Source organism: Anomaloglossus baeobatrachus, chromosome 1 (genome assembly GCF_048569485.1).
Source record: "Anomaloglossus baeobatrachus isolate aAnoBae1 chromosome 1, aAnoBae1.hap1, whole genome shotgun sequence".
Taxonomy (NCBI): domain Eukaryota; kingdom Metazoa; phylum Chordata; class Amphibia; order Anura; family Aromobatidae; genus Anomaloglossus; species Anomaloglossus baeobatrachus.
In genome coordinates, this window is record NC_134353.1 from 254,166,013 (window position 1) to 254,189,301 (window position 23,289).

General features: G+C 42.7%; 1 protein-coding gene across 1 annotated transcript in view; it reads left to right on the plus strand.

The window, feature by feature from the left end:
* The window catches only part of QRFPR (pyroglutamylated RFamide peptide receptor), a 248,931-nt gene that overhangs the window by 137,351 nt on the left and 88,291 nt on the right, over nt 1-23,289 (plus strand). The window contains exons 2-4 of the mRNA XM_075336325.1: nt 3,127-3,285; nt 3,564-3,625; nt 10,883-11,118. Coding sequence (XP_075192440.1) covers nt 3,127-3,285; nt 3,564-3,625; nt 10,883-11,118 — 457 coding nt within the window. The remainder of the gene's footprint in view (nt 1-3,126; nt 3,286-3,563; nt 3,626-10,882; nt 11,119-23,289) is intronic.

Consider the following 23,289-nt stretch of genomic DNA (forward strand, 5'->3'; position numbering starts at 1 on the left):
AGGTTAAGGGATGCCTGGGGCTGATGGTGGGTGCAGCCAGTTGTAATAGCCTCCTGAGAGTGAGGCAAGCCCCAGGGCCCTGTGTAGGTGTGTAGAACCACAAGGCGCAGAATAACTCCACACAAGCAGAATGTCTTTCAGGGGTTTTACTCACAGAAGGTGGCAGAGTGAGTAACCCGGGCGTAGCTGGGATGAACCAGGCTGGAACCAGGTATCCTTCAGGCTGACTGATGAGGGTGGCTACCGACTCGCCTTCCTTAGCCCTTCTGTGGTTTGTGGTAACCCCGACTTTTAGTCCCTATGGGGGTCACCCAGGGAAGTAACTGCTCCCCTCGTTTGTTTGCCGTTTGCTTGTCGCCTGGACCAGATCACTCCAGCTGCTTGCCTCCTGTGAACTATGGGCCCTAACTGTGGCTACGTGGCTGCGGCTTTTGGGGTGTTGTGGCGTGGGCTTTGAGGGCCCCACACCGGCAGGTTTAGCAAGGAAAGGTGGATCTATCCCCGCACCGGGATCTGCCGCCCGTTTGGGCCTGGTACTCCCTGACAGTCTCCGTACTTTCCACTACGCGGCTCTCTCTCCAGCTGTGTGTGGGGTTCGGGCAGCACTACCAGGTGACCGTTCTCCCCCGTCGGTAGTCACTGCGCGGACGCTGTTAGACTGCAACAGCTCCAGGGGTCTGCTCCTGACGTCTGCTCTCCCTGGACTGCACACTAAACTGGCTCACTCGTGGGACCTGCACTGCTGCTCCTGTCTGAGCTCCACTTCCATGCTCCTCACTCCTCCACACTCTGCTTCAGACTGTTTACTCCTCCTTCTCTTTTCCCCTTGTGCCTGCCTACGCCACCTAGCAACCAGGCTCTCTACCACACCCCTTGAGTGGAGATGGAGGCTTCGCCCCCTCCACTCCTCAAGTGGAGGTGAAGGCTTTGCCCCCTCCTGGGATCCCCAGGGGTCCTCTCAAAGGTACATGTGTGAGACCTGATCACTATGCGCCTGTGTAGTCACACCTCGGTCAGCCTTCTGGATTACCTGTTTGTACTGTCCCCAGCATGGGTGCAGTACTCAGTGGTGCCTGACCAGGTCAGGGGCGCCACAAACTGAACACAGGAAGTCAGAGGAGAGATTAACCCGATCAGAGCTGGAGCCAGCAATGAGCGTGTGCTGCTAGTGAACAATAAAACCTAATTTTGCTGAAAAAACATAATAGATGTGTTGAGGGGCACATATTAGCAAGATTTATCATAAAAAAAAAACAGTTTTGGTAACTGGACAACTTCTTTAATTATTTATTTATTTGGCTAATAGAAAGATAAATAGATTTTACATCTATCTATCCATCTATCTATTGATCTAGCTATGAACAACTTTCACAAATAGAAACAATTCATATCAGTGTTATGCATTCTTTTCCTGCATGTGTCAGACAGTTGTCACACAGACTTCACATGGATGACACACGGATAGCACACACATGTACAGCACATGGACGACAGACGGACGGCACACTCATGCACACTGATGGCACAAGGATGACACATGGATGGGACCCATGTACACATGGAAAGCACATTGATGACACACGGACAGCACACATGTGAGGCACATGCATGACACATGGATGGCACACGTGTACACACGTATACACTGATGGCACATGGGTGACACACAGACGGCACACACACGCACACAGACGGTAAATGGATTGACACATGGACGGCACACGGATGACACAGACGACGCACGCGCACACATGAATGGCACATAGATGACACATATGTACACACAGCTGATCAAAATGGAATGTGCCACATTCGATTTTTAAGCAGACATGTGAAGAAGCTTGGAAACTGTTACTGCAGATTAATAACATTTATATAATAATAAGTTATATTTCTATAGCGCCAACATATTCCGCAGCGCTTTACAATTAAGAGGGGACATGTACAGACAATATGAGACAATACAAAATAACAAAATTAAGATACCAGGAGGAGGGCCGTGTTCGTAAGCTTACAGTCTATGAGGACATAGGGGAGACACAAACATTTGGGGACATGACAGGTGCCCTCTAAGGCAAAGACTGACTGAGATCACTATTAAGCTAGTAGCCTGAGATTGCAGTGTTCCAGTCTGACTTTGCATCTAATGATTTCCTATGATGTCCCACAACCATGAATATTTTCACATTTTCTGCTGCTGGTGGCAAGTTGCACCTACATGCTTCCTATGGACTTCAAGGCAAGTCTCATATAACTTTGATCTGCATACAACTTTGTTACTTTAGTGGCAGAATCACAGCTGTAATCTAGTCACAAAACAGAAGTTGCAGCCAAGTTCCACAAATGTTTTGTTCTTGTGACGTGTCTAAGGGGTACTTTGCACGCTGCGACATTGCAAGGCGATGCTGCGATGCCGAGCGCGATAGTCCCCGCCCCCGTCGCAGCTGCGATATCCTTGTGATAGCTGCCGTAGCGAACATTATTGCTACGGCAGCTTCACATGGACTCACCTGTCCTGGGACGTCTCTCTGGCCGGCGACCCGCCTCCTTATTAAGGGGGCGGGTCATACGGCGTCACTGCGATGTCACACGGCAGGCGGCCAATAGGAGCGGAGGGGCGGAGATGAGCGGGATGTAAACATCCCGCCCACCTCCTTCCTTCCACATATCCTACGGGAGCCGCGGTGACGCCGGTAGATGTTCCTTGCTCCTGCGGCTTCACACACAGCGATGTGTGCTGCCGCAGGAACGAGGAATAACATCGGAACGTCGCGTCAGCGTAATTATGGATTACGGTGACGCTACACCAATGATACGATTACGACGCTTTTGCGCTCGTTAATCGTATCATCTAGGCTTTACACACTACGATGTCGCCTGCGATGCCGGATGTGCGTCACTTTTAATTTGACCCCACCGACATCGCACCTGCAATGTCGTAGTGTGCAAAGTACCCCTAAGAATTGAGGCCATAATAGCTGAAACTGTAGCTTGGACTAATTTACTTGTCAAGATCACCTCAAGATATCAAGGGGATCAAATGTATTAATTTCTCTTTTATTGGAGCAGAATGCTTTCATGCAATTGTAACATACATTATTTTGCTCTTTCTTGATCATTTCACAGGTGCCTTTGCATGCAAAATGGTCCCATTTGTCCAGTCTACAGCCATTGTTACAGAGGTTCTCACAATGACATGCATTGCTGTAGAAAGACACCAGGGAATCATACATCCTCTAAGAATGAAATGGCAGTACACCAACCGAAGAGCATTTACTATGCTAGGTAACCAATTTAATATACATCTATTAATAAATTATTATCTGGCTACTGTTCAAAGCTTCCACTTCCAAAAAAGTTGAGATGAGTGAATTGTTTAGTTTTGAGTTATTTGTAGTCTAAGGTCTAAAAATGGATTATCAGCTGCGGGTTCAGGGTATAGCACTAGAAATGCAATATATCTTGAAGTAAAACAAATCTAAAGTGGAGGTATTGCTGATAGATTGGATATTATTGGTATACAAGTAAACTATGCAAAGTTTTATTATATATCTGTTTTTCAGGTATTGTGTGGCTAACAGCAGCACTTGTGGGCTTTCCACTGTGGCATGTACAAAAACTGGAGGTAATATTTTATTCTATATAATATTCCACAATTATGTGTTCACATGGGGCAGATTAGTTGTAGATATGTCAGTCATTAGGAATCTGCCATGTGACTACTGTTGTTAGCATTTTATTAACTCTTCCAGAAGCAAAGATTTAGAATATCAGGAGGAACTAACATGTCAAGTCAAGGTGCTAGTACCTAAAGAGGTCCAAAAGATGCTTTGTCTCTCTGACTCTTGAAGTCTCACCAGGTGACTTCGGGTGGGGTGTATGACACTTATGACGCTGACAGTCATCATACACAGTAACACACGCTACACTGGAGTTTACTTAGCCAACCAGAATTGTTCACTTTTATTCTACACACCGTTACTTATGACAGATATGACCTTCTTTACAATTCTTTGTCTGGGGTATTGCTCTTTGACCTGTCCCCCACTATCTTGGACCTTGTCCTCAAGCTCCGGGGTCTGTGACACCTTTCCCCCTATTCTTCACTCCTACGTCTGATACTGGGCCCTGATGACTCTCTAAGCCCGCCAGGGTGAGCTGTAGGCTCCAGGCCTCTTGAGGTTTCTCCCGGGTTCCCTGGCCCTAGCACTGAGGCTGTCTTCTTCCACTTGAACCCAATTCTCCACTCGTTCCCTCTCGAGCCTTCCCTTCTGTCCTCCATCCCACATCTGTCACTCCCCTCTTTACTCTATCCTGCCCCACTCTGCTGCTATCCCAACCCAACCATTAGGTGGCACACACTGGTGACAGTCCTGGATCTGCTGCATCTGGAATCTGCACCTAGGTAGTAGCATTCTCATATTAACATATGCAATACAACTGGTATTAAAAATAGAATACATAGCATAACCAGTACAGGGTGAAGTCCAACCCCTACACTCTCATTTATTTCGTGCTCACATATACAAATTTCACAACACATTGAAGAATTATTAATAATCAGCTAAATTTCAATAGACTAAAAGTAGAAGAAATAAGAGAAACTCTGCCACAGAATACATAAACTGTGTCACAGCATTGCTCGCTATTTGAATAATGTGGCACATCTTGCTTGTATATATGTCCTCTCATGATATATATGTACCCCTCCTAGTAGATATGTCCCAATCCTGGTTTATTTGACCCCTTTCTGGTATATATGTCCTCCTCCTGGTAAATATATCCTTTTCCTGGGCCCCTCCTGGTATATATGTTCATATTCTGTTTTATTTGGTCCCTTTCTGGTATATATGTCCTCCTCTTGGTATATATGTCCCCTTCCTAGGCCGCTCCTGTTGTATATGTTCCCCTTATGGTATATATGTCTGTCTCTTGGGCCCTTCCTGGTACATATGTCCCACTCTTGGTGTATAGGAGTCCTCCTGGGCTCTTTCTGGTATATATGTCCCCCTACTGCTATATACTGTATATCCCTATCCTGGTTTATTTGTCCCCTTCATGGTATATATGTCTTCCTACTTGTATATATGTTCCCTTCCTAGGCCCCTCCTAATATATATGTCCTGCTCTTAGTAGATATGTCCTCCCTTGGGCTCTTCCTGGTATATATGTTCACCAGAAAAAAACAAAAAACATTTCACTCACCCTCCGTGGCTCCCACTTCATGTGGTGCGCCCTCGAATGCACATCCAGCTGAATCAAAGGAAGGACTGGGGTCGGAGGGCCTCCCCACCACCCGGGTGATCGGCTCACTCCTGTCTTCAGCTCATGAAGTGCTTACCTTTTCCTACCAGCTGCCACGTCCACACTAACTCCGCGGCTCTGCATTACCTGCAGCAGTGTGATGAGATAACAGCTTGATTACCTCATCACACTACTGCATGCTGGGCCACAGAATGACGCACATGCGCTCTAATTTGCATGTGAGGCGCCTGTAGCTGCTGAGGAGCTTAATAAAGGGAAATAAGTGCTCTGGTCAGGTCCCTCTTTTCACCGTGCCCCATAAGTAAGGGCAGTAATGCCCTGTTGTTGGTCCTGCCAGCAGGTGCCAGTGCCTGGGCCCATCTAAGAATCCTCCGGTGGGCCAGTCCAACCCTGATCATATCTATCTATTATCTGTCTATGCAACTTTTGATCTAGTGTACATCTTTTTCTTTCTGTAGATCTATTCTATCTATTTATCTATCTAGATAAAGATAGATATGGAAACATAGATAAAATATAGATATATAGAGAAATAGCGATAGATAAAAATAAGAGATATGAAAATCAGAATTAATTAAAATTAGAATTATTGCCACAAAACACCTGCAAAGGCTTCCTAAGCATTTAAAATGGCAAGTTTGCTGACCAATCAAACACAATGATACTGTGGTTATTAAATTAGGTATTGGTACTTTTGTCAGTGTGGACAGGTGCCAGGTTCTGTTGGAAAATGAAATTTCCATCATCAAAAAGCTTGTCGGCAGAAGGAAAATTTCGTGGTAAGCGGCTGCGCTGACCTTGGTCTTAATAAAAAACAGTGGCGCTACACCCGCAGATGACATGGCTCCCCAAACCATCATTGATTGTGGAATCTTCACACTAGACCTCAAGCAGCTTGGATTGTGGCCTCTTCGCTCTTCCTAAAGACTCTGGAACCTTGATTTCAAATGAAATGCAATATTTACTTCAATCTAAAAAAAACACCTTGGACCACTGAGCAATAGTCCAGTTCTTTTTCTCCTTGGCCCAGGTAAGACGTTTCAAGCATTGTCTATTGGTCATAAGTGGCTGACACAAGGAATTTGACAGTTGTAGCCCATGTCCTGGATACGTCTGTGTGTGGTGGCTCTTAAAGCGCTATCTCCAGCAGTAGTCTTTTCCTTGTGATTCTCCCCCAAATTTTTGAATGGCCTTTCTTAACAATCCTCTCAAAGCTGTGGTTATCCTGGTTACTTGTGCACCTTTTTCTACCATACTTTTTTCTTCCACTCAACTTTCCATTAATATGCTTGGATACAGCACTCTGTGAACAGCCAGCTTCTTTAGCAATGACCTTTTGTGGCTTACCCTCCTTGTGGAGTGTGTTGACTGCCTTCTGGACATCTGTTAAGTCAGCAGTCTTTCCCATGATTGTGTAGCCTACTAAACCAGACTAAGGGACCATTTTAAAAGCTTAGGAAGCCTTCGCAGGTGTTTTGTGGTAATTATTCTAATTTTCTGAGATAATGTCTTTTAGGTTTTCATTGGCTGAAAGCCATAATCATCAATAGTAACAGAAATAAACACTTGAAATAGATCCCTTTGTTTGTAATAACTATATTTAATATGTTAATATGCAGATATCCAAAATTAGAGAGTAGGGGAAGAAAAACATTAAACCTACATTGCAAACTCAAAGCATATATAGAAAAAAAGCAGGACAGAACAAGAGTATAGTGCAAATTATTCAAATTTAATGGAGAGAACTGGTACAGAAAATAGATCAGGAGCACATTCCAAGGGCCTATATGTAAGAGCTATTACATGTGTCACAAAACATGAGAGTAAAATACAATACAAATGCCAGCAGGTCTGAGCGCAGTCAGAGCAAAAAGGAACATCACAAAATAGAGTAAGATATGGAGAATTGATAGGAAATTATTAGTAATATCTAATCCTAACTCCATTGAAATAATACTCAAAATTGCAAATTGCCTGATGTATTATATTGGATAAATACCAATTCTATAGCTCTGATATTGCACATAGCCCTAGCTGCAGAAAAATTTGTTATGAGTCAAACTGTAAACACATCAACATAACACTATTACAAAAGACCTCTGACCAATTAGAGACAGAGAGCAGATGAAAGGAAGGACCATGAGTAACATAATGGTGTGGTGGTCATAATGACATACCCACGGTCATAAAAAGCGGTCCAAGGAAAGCAGCAGAGTGGTCCCCCGGAGACAAGGACCCCAACGTACGTTTCACGATCTTTCACAGATTAGACCATTTCATCAGGGAGAAGAAGATGGAATACAGTGAAAAGACCATGCTTTTAAAAATGCCGTCGAGCCGCCCTTACCACTCCCACGCCCGCGTCAGAATGGATGCACCATACAGGCCCCGGGCTCTGGAACGTCCCCAGCAATAAATGCCCATCGATGAAATGAGTGCAAGCGCGAGAGCGGGGACGCGTCACCCAACTCCCGTGCATGCGCAGAGACGATAATAATGCCGGGGACGCCAGACCAGTACACCCGGAAGTGCAGCCACGCAGTAAGGAAGAAGGAGGGCGGAGGGTGGTCAGGTGGATCATGAAGAAATACAATAATGCTATCACAGAAAGGGAACACATCAGATAATAAGAAATATAGAATTTTCATCAGTTTATTTGATAAGGAGTCCCCATTGTAAATAACAACTTGCTATCGGTAAATTTCAAATCCATAATCCAATAGTGCCACATGAATGTAATTGAAGTTCCAAAAGGTGCCAGAAATATGTATATATCTGAAAAATTAAAAATATAAAATAAATAATTAAAAACAAGGCACAAGGTACCATAGGACACAGAAGGAAACGACATCTATCGCAAAAAGGGCGCAAAGCTAAGATGTTCATTTAACCCCTTGGGGGACAATGTTCCTAACATATAAATCCAGCGTGTTTCATGCTGGGCAAGAATTTTAAGTACATTCCCACCCCTCGCACCCCCATGAATGATATCAACGCCCAGAATTTTCAGGGACGTAGGGTCACAATCATGGAGAGCCCGAAAGTGACGAGGAAGGGTCTTTAAAGTGGGTACATCAACCACTGTCCGGGCCGCAGCAATGTCCCTCACATGCTTCCTCACACGTTTACGCAATTCTCTGCTGGTAAGACCAATATATATCATGCGGCAGTCACATGTGGCATAATATACCACATTAGTGATTCCGCATGATATATAGTGTCGGATATCATAACTGCATTGTCCATCAGTAGATGTGAAGGAGGAAATGCGTTAAATGAGTTAACTGAAGTCTTTTTGCAAAAAACATCCGTCTGCAAAACCCCATTGTCATCGAATTCAATATCAAGATCAAGAAAATCCAGATGTGTAGCGCTGCTCTTATAAGTTAACCTGATGTTAAATGCGTTCACGCCTATTCGGCCCATGAAATAGTCGAGTTGCTCTGTTTTACCCGCCCACAAAATAAACAAATCATCTATGTATCGCAGCCAGCACTGCACATGGGAATCGGCCAGCTCGTCCCCATCGCACAGCAAACCCCTCTCCCAGTACCCCAGGAAAAGGTTTGCGTACGAGGGCGCACAGGCTGCGCCCATGGCAGTGTGTTGTGAATGTTAGTTATGTTTTGGCTGCTGGGAGGCTCCCTCTGGTGGCCAGGAATGGTTTGGACTTGGACCAGGTGTGTTGTGCAGTGGGTGTTTCCTTTGCTAACTCTCTGCTTATTTAAATCCTGATCTGATCGCAGGCTGTTGCCGGATGTCAGTTGTTCTTTGTATCTCCAGCCTGCTTAATCCTGCTCTACACCACATCTTCCCCAGATAAGTGCTTGCTCTTTATTTATTGTCTGGTTCTTTTGTTTATCTTGGTTTGTCATTTGCTGTGGTTATTTTCAGTTTATTCGCTTGCAGGGATTTTTCCCCTCAGTGGCTTGTAGGGGAACTCCCTGCAGTTCTGTGTGGAGTATAGCTCCTTTGGGTCCATGTGTTTGTGGCTTGTTGACTTTGTTGTGATTCTTGTTTTCTGTTCATTGGTATGACAAGGGCACCTGGTATAGGACGGAGTTCAGATCGTGCGATCTGAGGGCCTTTTTGTACTATCAGGAAGTTGGTATTTTGCAGGGTTTTTCTCTGGCCACCATCAGTCCCTTTCCTGTCCTTTCCTATTTTAGTCAGCGGGGGCCTCACCTTTTGCTAATCCTGTCATCTACCTGTGTATTGTGTTTTTCCTATATCACCGCAGTCTTTGAATGTGGGGGCTAGCTATTCTTGTCTATTTTCTGAGGCAGAGAGTTATTCATCTTTCCTACCTTTAGGATAGTTAGTTCTCCGGCTGGGTTCGCGGTGCTCAGGATGTTAGTTCCCCCCTCGGCTACTTCTAGTTGTGATGGTTAGTAAGAGGATGGCGGCCAGATTAGTTGCCAATGCTCTTGTCACTTTTTGCCAATGATTTGTGGTGGTCTTCCATGGTTCCGGATCATAACAGCAGTGCCACGCTGCTGCAGATAGTGTACATCCTTAAACAAAAAAGTTGTGGGTAAGGACAAAGCGGAGCAACTCAAGGATTAAATCACACATAGGGCCATCCTGACCAGTTCTTTTCATTAAATTTGAATAATTTGCACTATACTCTTATTCTGTCCTCTTTTTTTCTATATATTTAATGTGTTTCACTTTTTGTATTGAATTATTGAAATAAATTAACTTTTTGATGATATTCTAATTTATTGAGATGCACTTGTATATAATGTACATCCAGTAGTTTATATAAATATTATAGGATATACTGCCAATGTTGCATGCTCATGAAAATAGTTGCCATATTGAAACTCACCCAGATGGTGGAGGGTGCAGAGCTGAATGGTTTTGTGCAGAACTAGACTCGTTGGGCAGCAGAAGACTGGGATCCTTAGGACTGTTGAGGAAAGGGCAACTATCCATCCCTAAAAAGACGTTCTGACCCTGGGATTGGCCAGTGTCAGATAGAAAGAGCTTTGGGGGTTCTGTGGCGGCCTTTTTCTGTGTGTGTACGCTGTGGCAGTCCATGTCAGAGCGAGTGCGCACATACCTAAATGGCCAGTGGCACTTAACGGCATAGTGGGCCGCTAGCCCTTTAAGACTCCAGCATAGATCCCTGTGCACACGTGCTCTGACATAGGCTGCTGCCGTGCGCACAGGTATACCGCAGTCTTAAAAGGGCCGGCAGCTGGATGAGCAGGCGCCGTGCGGCAGCCCCCAATGCGCATTTCCATCGTGGCCCTGCAGGCAAATGCCCGTTGTGCTAGATTACCAGTCCAGACTTGGTTCTGTGTAGTAAACCTGTAAATATTTCACCATACATTGCAGTTATAATGCAATGTGAATTCAATTGGTTATGTTGCGAAAAAAATATTTAAAAACTACAATGTTGAAAATTGCATTGCAAATCAAAGCTAATTGACAGTAAAACGTGTGTGATTTTGCTGTGTGGCAGTGCAAAACACTACAGTATGTGGGAAGCCAGTCTAAAGCAAAGAGAGATATGTATTATTACTGTTTGCAGTGGTAAATTAAACGGCTCAAATAATTCAAATGTTTCTTTAAAGTAATCTCTAACTTGGTTTATATTGTTATATTTCAGATTAAATATGACTTTTTGTATGAAAAAGAGTATGTATGCTGCCTGGAGAAATGGAACAGCCACGTCCACCAGCAAGTCTACACAACCTTCATTCTAGTGATCCTGTTTCTCCTGCCACTAACGCTGATGCTTCTGCTGTATAGTAAAATTGGCTATGAACTCTGGATTAAGAAAAGAGTTGGTGATGCCTCAGTTCTACAAACTATCCATGGCAATGAAATGTCTAAAATATCTAGGTCAGTTTGAGATACTTTCTGATGACTAGGCTGTACCACAGGGCGGCCACTAAGAATTTCAGGGACCCATACTGGCAAAATTTTTAGGCCCCCTTGAGACTCCGTCCAGGCTCCATCTCTACCGCTCAAACCTTCCACACTCTCACCGCCATGATTTGAAAAAAGTACATATATATATATATATATATATATACAGTTAGGTCCAGAAATATTTGGACAGTGACACAATTTTCGCGAGTTGGGCTCTGCATGCCACCACATTGGATTTGAAATGAAACCTCTACAACAGAATTCAAGTGCAGATTGTAATGTTTAATTTGAAGGTTTGAACAAAAATATCTGATAGAAATTGTAGGAATTGTACACATTTCTTTACAAACACTCCACATTTTAGGAGGTCAAAAGTAATTGGACAAATAAACCAAACCCAAACAAAATATTTTTATTTTCAATATTTTGTTACGAATCCTTTGGAGGCAATCACTGCCTTAAGTCTGGAACCCATGGACATCACCAAACGCTGGGTTTCTTCCTTCTTAATGCTTTGCCAGGCCGTTACAGCCGCAGCCTTCAGGTCTTGCTTGTTTGTGGGTCTTTCCGTCTTAAGTCTGGATTTGAGCAAGTGAAATGCATGCTCAATTGGGTTAAGATCTGGTGATTGACTGGCCATTGCAGAATGTTCCACTTTTTTACACTCATGAACTACTGGGTAGCTTTGGCTGTATGCTTGGGGTCATTGTCCATCTGTACTATGAAGCGCCGTCCGATCAACTTTGCGGCATTTGGCTGAATCTGGGCTGAAAGTATATCCCGGGACACTTCAGAATTCATCCGGCTACTCTTGTCTGCTGTTATGTCATCAATAAACACAAGTGACCCAGTGCCATTGAAAGCCATGCATGCCCATGCCATCACGTTGCCTCCACCATGTTTTACAGAGGATGTGGTGTGCCTTGGATCATGTGCCGTTCCCTTTCTTCTCCAAACTTTTTTCTTCCCATCATTCTGGTACAGGTTGATCTTTGTCTCATCTGTCCATAGAATACTTTTCCAGAACTGAGCTGGCTTCATGAGGTGTTTTTCAGCAAATTTAACTCTGGCCTGTCTATTTTTGGAATTGATGAATGGTTTGCATCTAGATATGAACCCTTTGTATTTACTTTCATGGAGTCTTCTCTTTACTGTTGACTTAGAGACAGATACACCTACTTCACTGAGAGTGTTCTGGACTTCAGTTGATGTTGTGAACGGGTTCTTCTTCACCAAAGAAAGTATGCGGCGATCATCCACCACTGTTGTCATCCGTGGACGCCCAGGCCTTTTTGAGTTCCCAAGCTCACCAGTCAATTCCTTTTTTCTCAGAATGTACCCGACTGTTGATTTTGCTACTCCAAGCATGTCTGCTATCTCTCTGATGGATTTTTTCTTTTTTTTCAGCCTCAGGATGTTCTGCTTCACCTCAATTGAGAGTTCCTTAGACCGCATGTTGTCTGGTCACAGCAACAGCTTCCAAATGCAAAACCACACACCTGTAATCAACCCCAGACCTTTTAACTACTTCATTGATTACAGGTTAACGAGGGAGACGCCTTCAGAGTTAATTGCAGCCCTTAGAGTCCCTTGTCCAATTACTTTGGTCCCTTGAAAAAGAGGAGGCTATGCATTACAGAGCTATGATTCCTAAACCCTTTCTCCGATTTGGATGTGAAAACTCTCATATTGCAGCTGGGAGTGTGCACTTTCAGCCCATATTATATATATATAATTGTATTTCTGAACATGTTTTTGTAAACAGCTAAAATAACAAAACTTGTGTCACTGTCCAAATATTTCTGGACCTAACTGTATATATATATATATATATATATATATATATATACCCAGTCATGGCCAAAAGTGTTAGTATAGTGCCCTTGCAGTTGTACCAGAAAATGAAGCACTTGCTTTAGAAAATTAATAATACACCATCAACACCGCCCCTGTCCCTAATACACCCTCTACACTGCCCCAAGTATAAAATCACCCCAAACACACTGCCTCTCTGTATATGATACCTACACACAATGCCCCGTGTATAATATCCCCACACGCACACTGCTCCTCTGTATAATATTCTGTTCACACACACTGCTCCTCTTTATAATATCCCCCCACATACACTGCTCCTCTGTATAATATCCCCTCCACACACTGCTCCTCTGTCTAATATCTCCCCACACACTGCTCCTCTGTCTAATATCTCCCCACACACTGCTCCTCTGTATAATATTCCCCAACAGACTACTCCTCCTCTGTATAATATCCTCCACACATACACTGCTCCTCTGTATAATATCCCCCCCCACACTGCTCCTCTATATAAAATCTCCCCCCACACACTACTCCTCTGTATAATATCCCCCCACACATACACTGCTCCTCTGTATAATATCCCCCACACACACTGATCCTGCACACTGCACTGATCTCATGGACACTGGTCCTCTGTATAATATCACCCACACACACACACTGGTGCTCTATATACACACATGGTCAAAATTGTTCATACCGCTCATTTAATGAAAGAAAAACTCACAATGTTCACAGAAATAACTTGAATCTGACAAAAGTAATAATACATAAAAAAATCTATGAAAATGATAAAATGAAAGTCAGACATTGCTTTTCGGCCACGCTTCTACAGAATTTTTAAAAACATAAAACTCATGAAACAGGCCTGGACAAAAATGATGGTACCCCTGAAAATAATGTGACGTAAGGGCTACAGATACTCACTGTGCTGTTTGGTGACATGATGTGCACCACACTCAACATGGACCAGAGGAAGCAAAGGAAAGAGTTGTCTCAGGAGTTTAGAAATAAAATTATAGGCAAGCTTAATGTTCCTGTGACTACAGTTGCACATATTATTCAGAAATATAAGATCCATGAGACTGTAGCCAACCTCCCTGGATGTGGCCACAGGAGGAAAATTGATGACAAATCAAAAAGACGGATAATACGAATGAGGACACCATTATTGAAAAAAAAAATCCTAAAAAAGCCAGACTGGAATTTGACAAATTACATGTTGACAAGTTACAAAGCTTTTGGGAGAATGTCCTATGGACAAATGAGACAAAAACAGAACTTTTTGGCAAGTCACACCAGCTCTATGTTCACAGACGGAAAAATGAATCACAATGAATCAATGAAAAGAACACTATCCCTACTGATAAATATGGAGAATCCTCTGTTATGTTCTGGGGCAGCTTTGCTGCATCTGCCACAGGGTGTCTTGAATCTGTGCAGGGTACAATGAAATCTCAAGACTACCAAGGGTTTCTAGAGAAAATTGTGCTGCCCAGTGTCAGAAACCTTTGTCTCAGTTGCAGCTCATGGGTCTTGCAACAGGATAATTACCCAAAACACAGCTAAAAACACCCAAGAATGGCTAAGAGGAAAACATTGGACTATTCTGAAGTAGCATTCTATGAGCCCTGACCTAAATCCTATTAAGCATCTTTGGAAAGAACTGAAACATGCTGTTTGGAAAAGGCAAACTTCAAACACGACCAACTGGAGCAGTTTGCTCTTGAAGAGTGGGCCAAAATACCTGTCGAGAGGTGCAGAAGTCTCATTGACAGTTATAGGAATTGTTTGATTGCAGTGATTATCTCAAAAGGATGTGTAGCAAAATATTAAGTTAAGGAGGGTGCCATCATTTCTGTCCAGGCCTATTTCATGAGTTTTATTTTTAAAAAATTCTGTGGAAGCATGGTTGAAAAGCATTGTTTGACTTTCATTTTCATAGATTATTAATTTATTATTACTTTTGTCAGATTCAAGTTATTTCTGTGACCATTGTGGGTTTTTCCTTTCATTAAATGAGGGGTATCAACAATTTTGACTACGTGTGTAATTTCCCCTCCACACACGCTGCCCCTCTGTATAATATCCAACTATACACACACACACTGCTCCTCTGTATAATATTCCCACACACAAACTGCCCCTCTGTATGATATCCCCCACATACCCACAGCTCCTCTGTATACTATCCCACACACACACACGCATTATCGCTCTGTATAATATCCTCCTGGTATATATGTCCCCATCCTGGTATATATGTCCCAATCCTGAGCCCTTCCTGGTATGTATGTTCCCATCCTGGTTTATTGTTCCCTTCCTAGCATATATGTCCTTCTCCTGGTATATATATATCCAGATCCTGGGACCCTCCTGGTAAATATATCCCCATCCTGGTATAAAAATCCTATCCTGGAATGTATATCCCCTTCCTGGGCAGATTGTAATATATGTCCTAATTCTGTTTTTTGTCCCCTTTCTTGTATATATGTTCTTCTTTTTGTACATATGTTCCCTTCCATGGCTCCTCCTGGTGTATGTATAGCCCCCTTCCTGAGCACATTCTGGTAAAATGCCCCCATTCTAGTTTTTGTTCCCTTCCTTGTGTGTATATATATATATATTTATATATATATATATATATATATATATATATATATATATATATGCTCATTATATATGTCCCCTTCCAGGACCCCTCCTGTCGTATATACAATATCTCCCCCCTCTTGGGCACATTCTAGTATAATGTCATCCCCATCCCGATTTTTGTCCTTTTTGGTATTTATGCCCTCCTTTTTGTATACATCCCCTTCCAAAGTCTCCCCTTTTATATTTGTCTGCCGCAAAAAGAAAAATATAAAATATTTTACTCAACCTCCCAGACTCCCAAGTTGTGTGGTGTCCTCTCTGAGTCGCCATGCATTTAGGCTGCATGTGCACACTCCGATGCGCATCCAGCTAAAGGAAGGCAGGGGCTGGAGACTGCAGGCTCCCCCACCACCCACAGCAATCTTCAGCTCTTGGAGTGCCTATCTGACCCCGCTGGATGCCGCATCCTCACCATCTCCGTGTTGCCGCAGCACTGTAATGAGGCGCAGAGTGATGATCTCATCATGGTGGGCTGCGGGGTGACGTGCCAGCTCCCTGCTCTGCTCCACATGCCTTGCTTCCGGCACCATAGCTAATTTGCATACGATGCCCTAGAAGGGCATCGCTTACACCGTAGTTATATGTAGTGGCTGAAGCGACACTGCTGGGCCCCTCTACTGCGGATGTGACAGGTGCCTGGTGAAGACAGGGGCCCAGCCGGGCTTAATATAGCTAAGTAATTAGCCTGGGCATGGTTGGGCCCCCCATCTTCACCAGGCCCGGTACACCAGTCACGGTTGTAATGCCCTGATGGCAGCCCTGGCGTACCATAAATAAATAGAATTAAGTTGGTAACCTATTAAAATTGTTTAAAATATATTAAGAGAAACAATACAGTTTTTATTTCTTGCCTCTTCCAATATAACTTTTATATTTCACTGTAAAAATTGCCAGAGGCATGTTTTAAGAGGGACAGGTTGCAGTTTTGAAAGAAATAGTGGGAAAAAAAGGAATAACTAGGTTTTCTGTTGTCTTTTGGGCTTTGTGATCATGATGATGTCCATTGAGCAGCAAAAAGTACTTGGCAATTTGATTCTCCAGATCAGTATGCTTGTAGCAATACTAAATTTATAATGATAATGGTTTATATATTAGTCATGTTCGAAACGTTGGCACCCTTGAAATTGTTCCATAAAAAGTATTTCTTCCAGAAAATTTTTGTAAGTACACATTTTGTTGTACACGTATTTATTTCCTGTGTGTGTATAGAGTAACAAAAAAAAAAAACAGACAAAAAGGAAACTTGAACATTATTTGACACAAAAACCCCAAAATGGGCCATACAAAATTGTTGGCATCATTACAAAATTGTGAGTAAACAACATTGTTTCATGCATGTGATGCTCATTCAAACTCACCTGTGGCAAGTAACAGATGTGAGCAATATGAAAATCATACCTGAAACCAAACAAACAGACAATGCACGAGACAACTTCTCCCCTATCTGTTTGTGCCACACTAAGCATGGTGAAAATACTTGAGAAACAAAATTGTTAAAAAATATCAACAATCTCAAACAATCTGAAGGTTACAATTCCATCTCCAGAGGTCTTGATGTTCCTTTGTCCACGATGTGCAATATACTGTAATTGAGAAGTTTAAAACCCATGGTACTGTAGCTAATCTCCTTGGGTGTGGACAGTAGAGAAAAACTTATCAAAGCTTGAAATGCAAGATAGTCTGAATGGTGACTAAGCAGCCCCAATCAAATTCTTAAGAAATGCAAGCTGTCCTGCATACCTAGGGTGCATCATTATAAGAGCAAATCATCTGTTGACATTTGATGAGAAAAAATAGCAGTAGACCCAGAGACATAAAAAAGCTAGACTGCAGCATTCCAAAATGTACATTAGTAAGCCAAAATCATTCTTGGAAAGTGTCTTGTGGATAGATGAGACAAAAGTATTTTGGTAAAGTGCAGCATTAAGGTGTTTACTAAAAATGGAATGAGGCTTACAAAGAAAAGAATACAGCACCTACAGTCAAATATCATGGCGTTTCAAAGATGTATTGGGGTTATTTTTCTGCCTCTGGCACTGGGTGCCATCACTGTGTGCAAGGCATCATGAAATCTGAAGACTATCATTTGTTTTTACAAATTTTTGAAATTTTTTATGTAAATACACACTCTTATCTCCACAAAAGACAAGGTATTTTAGAAGCGATACATTTAATGTCTAACCCAAAAATGTTTATTTGAAAGCTGACCAGACACCCCATACTTTTCTCATGAGCCAGACCAGACTCCCCATACTTTGTACTGACAAGGGGCAAGCACCCCGAAACACTGTCTGCAAATTGGGATTCTGGTCTGGCGTAAAATCCTAAGCCATATGCAAAGATTGTTAAAAATCCACTTCTGACTTTTAGGATTGCTACTTCCAATAGGAGGCGCTGCGCTAGAGTTTGTCTCCATTCCTGGAGAGACAATTTGAATATTTCCTAGAGGGGCATGGCAACTATAAGTCCCCTTACTGGCAGCCAGACTAGCTTGCAAAGTCTCCTTAAGGAGAATAGTGTTCCCCCGTGGTCCCCCCACATAGCTTCTCATGAGCCAGACCAGTCACCCCATACTTTGCACTGACGAGGGGCAAGCACCTCGAAACAACGTGTCTGCAAATTGGGATTCTGGTCTGGCATAAAATCCTAAGTCATATGCAAAGGATTGTTAAAATTCCACTTCTGACTTTTAGGATTGCTACTTCCAATAGGTGGCGCTGCGCAAGAGTTTGTCTCCTTTCCTGGAGAGACAATTTGAATATTTGAAAGCTATGATGCTATTTACCAATAACAAGTGGTGAGGCAGGGTAGTCAAGCATTCTGGGGTCAGGTACCTGGAGAGCACATCAACGATTGAAGGGATAAACAGACGTGTAGTAACATCATGGTCCGGAGTCAGAATACCTGGAAAGTAGCAGATAAAAGCAAAGGGGCTAAACAACGGCTGGTCAGAACGAGGTCCAAGAACCACTAAACGAAATTTTATAACTGGCAGAGCTCTGGCAGAAACTGCTCAGCTAATGAGCTAGGCAATCACCAGGAACCAGGAACACCTGAATAATCCAGCACCTCCCAGAATCAGATTGGATGACTGAGTTGTACCTCATCACCAACAGCTCAGCACCTCCCATTACCAGACTGGGTGGCTGAGCTGTCACTGACCAAAATGACAGCTAAGCACACCCCGATTCCATAGTTACAACAGTAACTGATTGCATACTAGACACACTGAGTGGAGGAATTTTGACACAAACTTTCAGAGCACAGAGGCTATATCATCAGGCAGGTGCATAAATTAAATATTTTCCTTTGCTTGCAAATATATTTTTCTGGTTAGCCAATAAAGGTAATACTCTTAGAATACTTTTGTCCTTTTCAGGCACAAAAGTATTTACATCGATTTTTTTCTGGCTAACACGGTATCACAATATAGTTATTGTATTTATTATTCCTATAAAAAAAAATTTCTAAAACAAACAAAAAGTATCTATGAAACCTTAGTAAAGCCATATTTGTACTGGGCTGGAGAACCATGAGTCAGGGTCATTTTTGTACTACAAAATGAATGTTGTAAAAACAAATGAGAGGGAAAAAACAAAGTGCAAAAATTATATATTACTCAGTCTTTATGGGGTTCATGTACAGTTTAAATGAATTTATTTATTGATAGACTGGACTTAGACAAATAAATAACAATAATAATAATAACAAATAAATACAAATATGTTTATTTTTTTATTTTTTGGGATGGGGAAAGTGGATGATTGGAGTTAGCTCTATTGGTTGCTGTTACAGGCAGATTTTGTCTGTCTGACACAAGAGGCATCTGCCATGGGACGCCCACCACCCATCCCCAGTTCTCCTAGTCCCATAATGGACCACAAGCAGCTTCTGTGGCCCATGCAAGCTCACCGACCATTTAGTCATTAGCCAAACTTCGGCTCCTCCCGTGTCAGACTTCCATGACTCCCCTTTGCTTGGAGCCTCTGTGTATCATTAGTGCAGTGAGAGCCTATGCCTACGTTCAATCAAAGTGAGCAGCCTGTGTTTTCTAATGATACGCAACCTCAAAGAGGGTGTAGGGTAGTGATGGACTGTTCACAACTAATCTGACACAAAGAGCTTCCTCCTGTGAATGATGTAAGTCGGCACCTCAGTGAGAGCAACTTTCATTTTCTGAATGGATCTCACGGGGGGATAAAATTATAGTGTTGGCCTTCCATCCAACCTAATGAATGCCTTATCATAGACTGGCTACAGGAGGGCTGAGTTTTAATTTGTGCATGAATATCTATTTAGTAAGGATCTGTCTGGGATCCAAAAGATCCTGTTTGGTCAGATCCTTTCATATGTGTGATTAAGCTTGCTGGTGACGAGCATTGGATGTGGTAGGTAATCATAATATGTGATTGAGGTTGTATTTACATATAACTATCGAGTTTGTACCACTGTGCTTTTTTTATGAGTGTGCATCGAGTGGGATTTGTGCATAGTATGTGTGATATGTTTATAGTGTGTGGGACGTGCACTATGCTTTTATAACATGTGAATAGTGTGTTTAGCATGTGCACTTTGCTTATGTGATATATGTGCATAGCGTGCGAAATATGCACAGCATGTGTGACATGTCCACTATGATTGTATGATATGTGCGTAGTGTTTTGGACATGTGTATAATGTGTGTCATTTATAGTTGAAACCAGAAGTTTACATGCACTTTCCAAAAAAACACATCTGCATGTTTTTATCACTACGTGACATGAAATCAGGATAAACCTTTCCCGTGTTACGCCAATTTAGGATTATAAAAATCTAATATATAAAGCTGAGTGTATGTATGTGTGTGTGTGTGTGTCTATGTCCGCTAAAGGAATCCGCACAGTCGCATTTACAATCACGAAATTTTGCACAGACACCTCATGTGACTCAGGGAACGTCAGAGTATATTTTGACCGGAAAATTTAACCCCACACTTTACAGTTACACTCCAAAATACCTGCCTCCATTAAAGTGAATGGAGCTGGGAGCTACATATTATTAATAGCAACTGTGATTGGTTGCTATAGGAACAAAATAAATTGTTAGTATATGAAGCTTATGTGTGAAGTATAAGATATCGGTGGGGAGACGGATAAAGAAAGAGACAGAGACAGACAGACATACAGAGAGACAGACAGAGAGAGACAGGGAAAGAGACAGAGAGAAATATAGACAGTCAAAGAGGCAGACAGACACAGACAGACAGGGAAAGAGATAGGCAGACAGGAAAAGAGACAAACTGAGAGACAGACAGGGAAAGAGACAGACAGACGGGGAAAGAAACAGACGGAGAAAGGAATAGACGAGGAAAGAGATGGATGAGGGAAAGAGACAGACAGACAGAGATAGAGAGACAGACACAGACAGACACAGAGATAGAGAGAGACAGACAGACTGATACAGAAACAGACAGACAAAGAGAGAGACACAGAGAGACATGAATAGAGACAGAGACACACATGGATAGAGACAGACACACAGACAGAGATAGACAGGGAAAGGGACAGACAGAGAGACAGACACAGAGAGGGACAGGGAAAGAGAGAGAGACAGACTCACATAGAGGCACACAGAGACAGACAGACAGAGAAAGACACACAAACACAGACAGAGACTCAGACAGATGGAGACTGGGAAACAGAGGACAGTTACTATCCTGGGCAACGCCCGGGTACTACAGCTAGTCTAATATATAAAGCTGAGTGTATGTGTGTGTGTATGTATGTGTGTGTGTATATCCACTAAAGGAATCCGCACCATCGTATTTACCATCATGAAATTTTGCACTATCACCTCATGTGACTCAGGGAACGTCATAGACTATGTTTTGACGGGAAAGTTTAACCTTGCACCTTACAGTTACTCTCCAAAAACCCTGCTTACATTAAAGTCAATGGAGCTGGGACCAACAGAACAATAATAGGAGCTGTGATTGGTTGTCATAGGAACAAAGAACATTCATAGTATAAGAAGCTTCTGTGTGAGGTAATATGATATAGGTGGAGAGATGGATAGCGAGGTAGAGACAGAGAGAAAAAGTAAGGGAAAGAGAGAGATAGAGACAAACAGGTAAAGAGACAGAGGCAGACAGACACGGACAGGCACAGACAGACATAGGCACAGAGACAGAGAGAGGCAGACAGGGAAAGAGACAGACAGACACAGAAAGACAGGAAAAGAGACAGACAAAGGCAGACAGGGAAAGAGACAGACAGGGAAAGAGACAGACAGGGAAAAAGACAGGCAGAGAGACAGACATATGCAGACAGGAAAAGAAAAAAAAAAAAGACAGGGAAAGAGACAGACGGAAAGAGACAGACCGGAAAATATACAAACAGAGACAGATGGACAGAGGCAGACAGGGAAAAAGACAGACAGAGGAAGACCAGGAAAAAATAGACAGACAGAAGAAGATAAAGACAGACAGGGAAAGAGACAGACAGGGAAAGAGACTGAGAAAGACAGGGAAACAGACAGACAGGGAAATATACAGACAGTGACAGATGGACAGAGGTAGACAGGGAAAGAGACAGACAGACGAAAAGAGAAGAACATGGAAAGAGACAGACGAACAGAGGCAGACAGGGAAAGAGGCAGACAGGGAAAGAGGTAGACAGACAGGGAAAAAGACAGACAGACAAAAGATCACAGACAGAGGCAGACAGGGAAAGAGATAGACACGGAAAGGGACAGACAGGGAAAGAGAAAAGAGACAGAGAGACAAATAGACAGATAGGAAAAGAGACAGACAGTGAAAGAAACAGAGAGATAGATACAGACAGACAGAGAGAGACAAACCGACACAGAGAGATAGAGAAATAGACAGACAGGCAGGGAAAGAGACAGACAGAAACACAGAGACAGACAGGAAAAGAGACAGACACACAGAGAAAGACACACAGACAGACAGAGACAGAGAGAGTCTAATACAGAGATAAACAGACAGAGACAGACAAAAACAGAGACAGACAGACAGAGACAGACAGGGAAAGAGACAGACAGAGAGACATACAGACAAAGAGATACAGAGACAGACAGGGAAAGCAACAGATAGACAGAGAGACAGACACACAGAGACAAACAGAAAGAGACATATAGACACAGAAAGAGAGAGAAAGAGATAGGGAAAAGGACAGAGAGACAGTTACTATCCCGGGCAATGCCAGGCACTACAGCTAGTAATTTATATTTGCTAAATGGCAGAATAATGAGATAGAATGTTTTAAAGGCAGGAAAATATACAGACAGAGACAGATGAACAGAGGCAGACAGGGAAAGAGACAGACACACAGAGAAAGACACACAGACAGACAGAGACAGAGAGAGTCTAATACAGAGATAAACAGACAGAGACAGACAAAAACAGAGACAGACAGACAGAGACAGACAGGGAAAGAGACAGACAGACAGAGACATACAGACAAAGAGATACAGAGACAGACAGGGAAAGCAACAGATAGACAGAGAGACAGACACACAGAGACAAACAGAAAGAGACATATAGACACAGAAAGAGAGAGAAAGAGATAGGGAAAAGGACAGAGACAGTTACTATCCCGGGCAATGCCAGGTACTACAGCTAGTAATTTATATTTGCTAAATGGCAGAATAATGAGAGAGAATGTT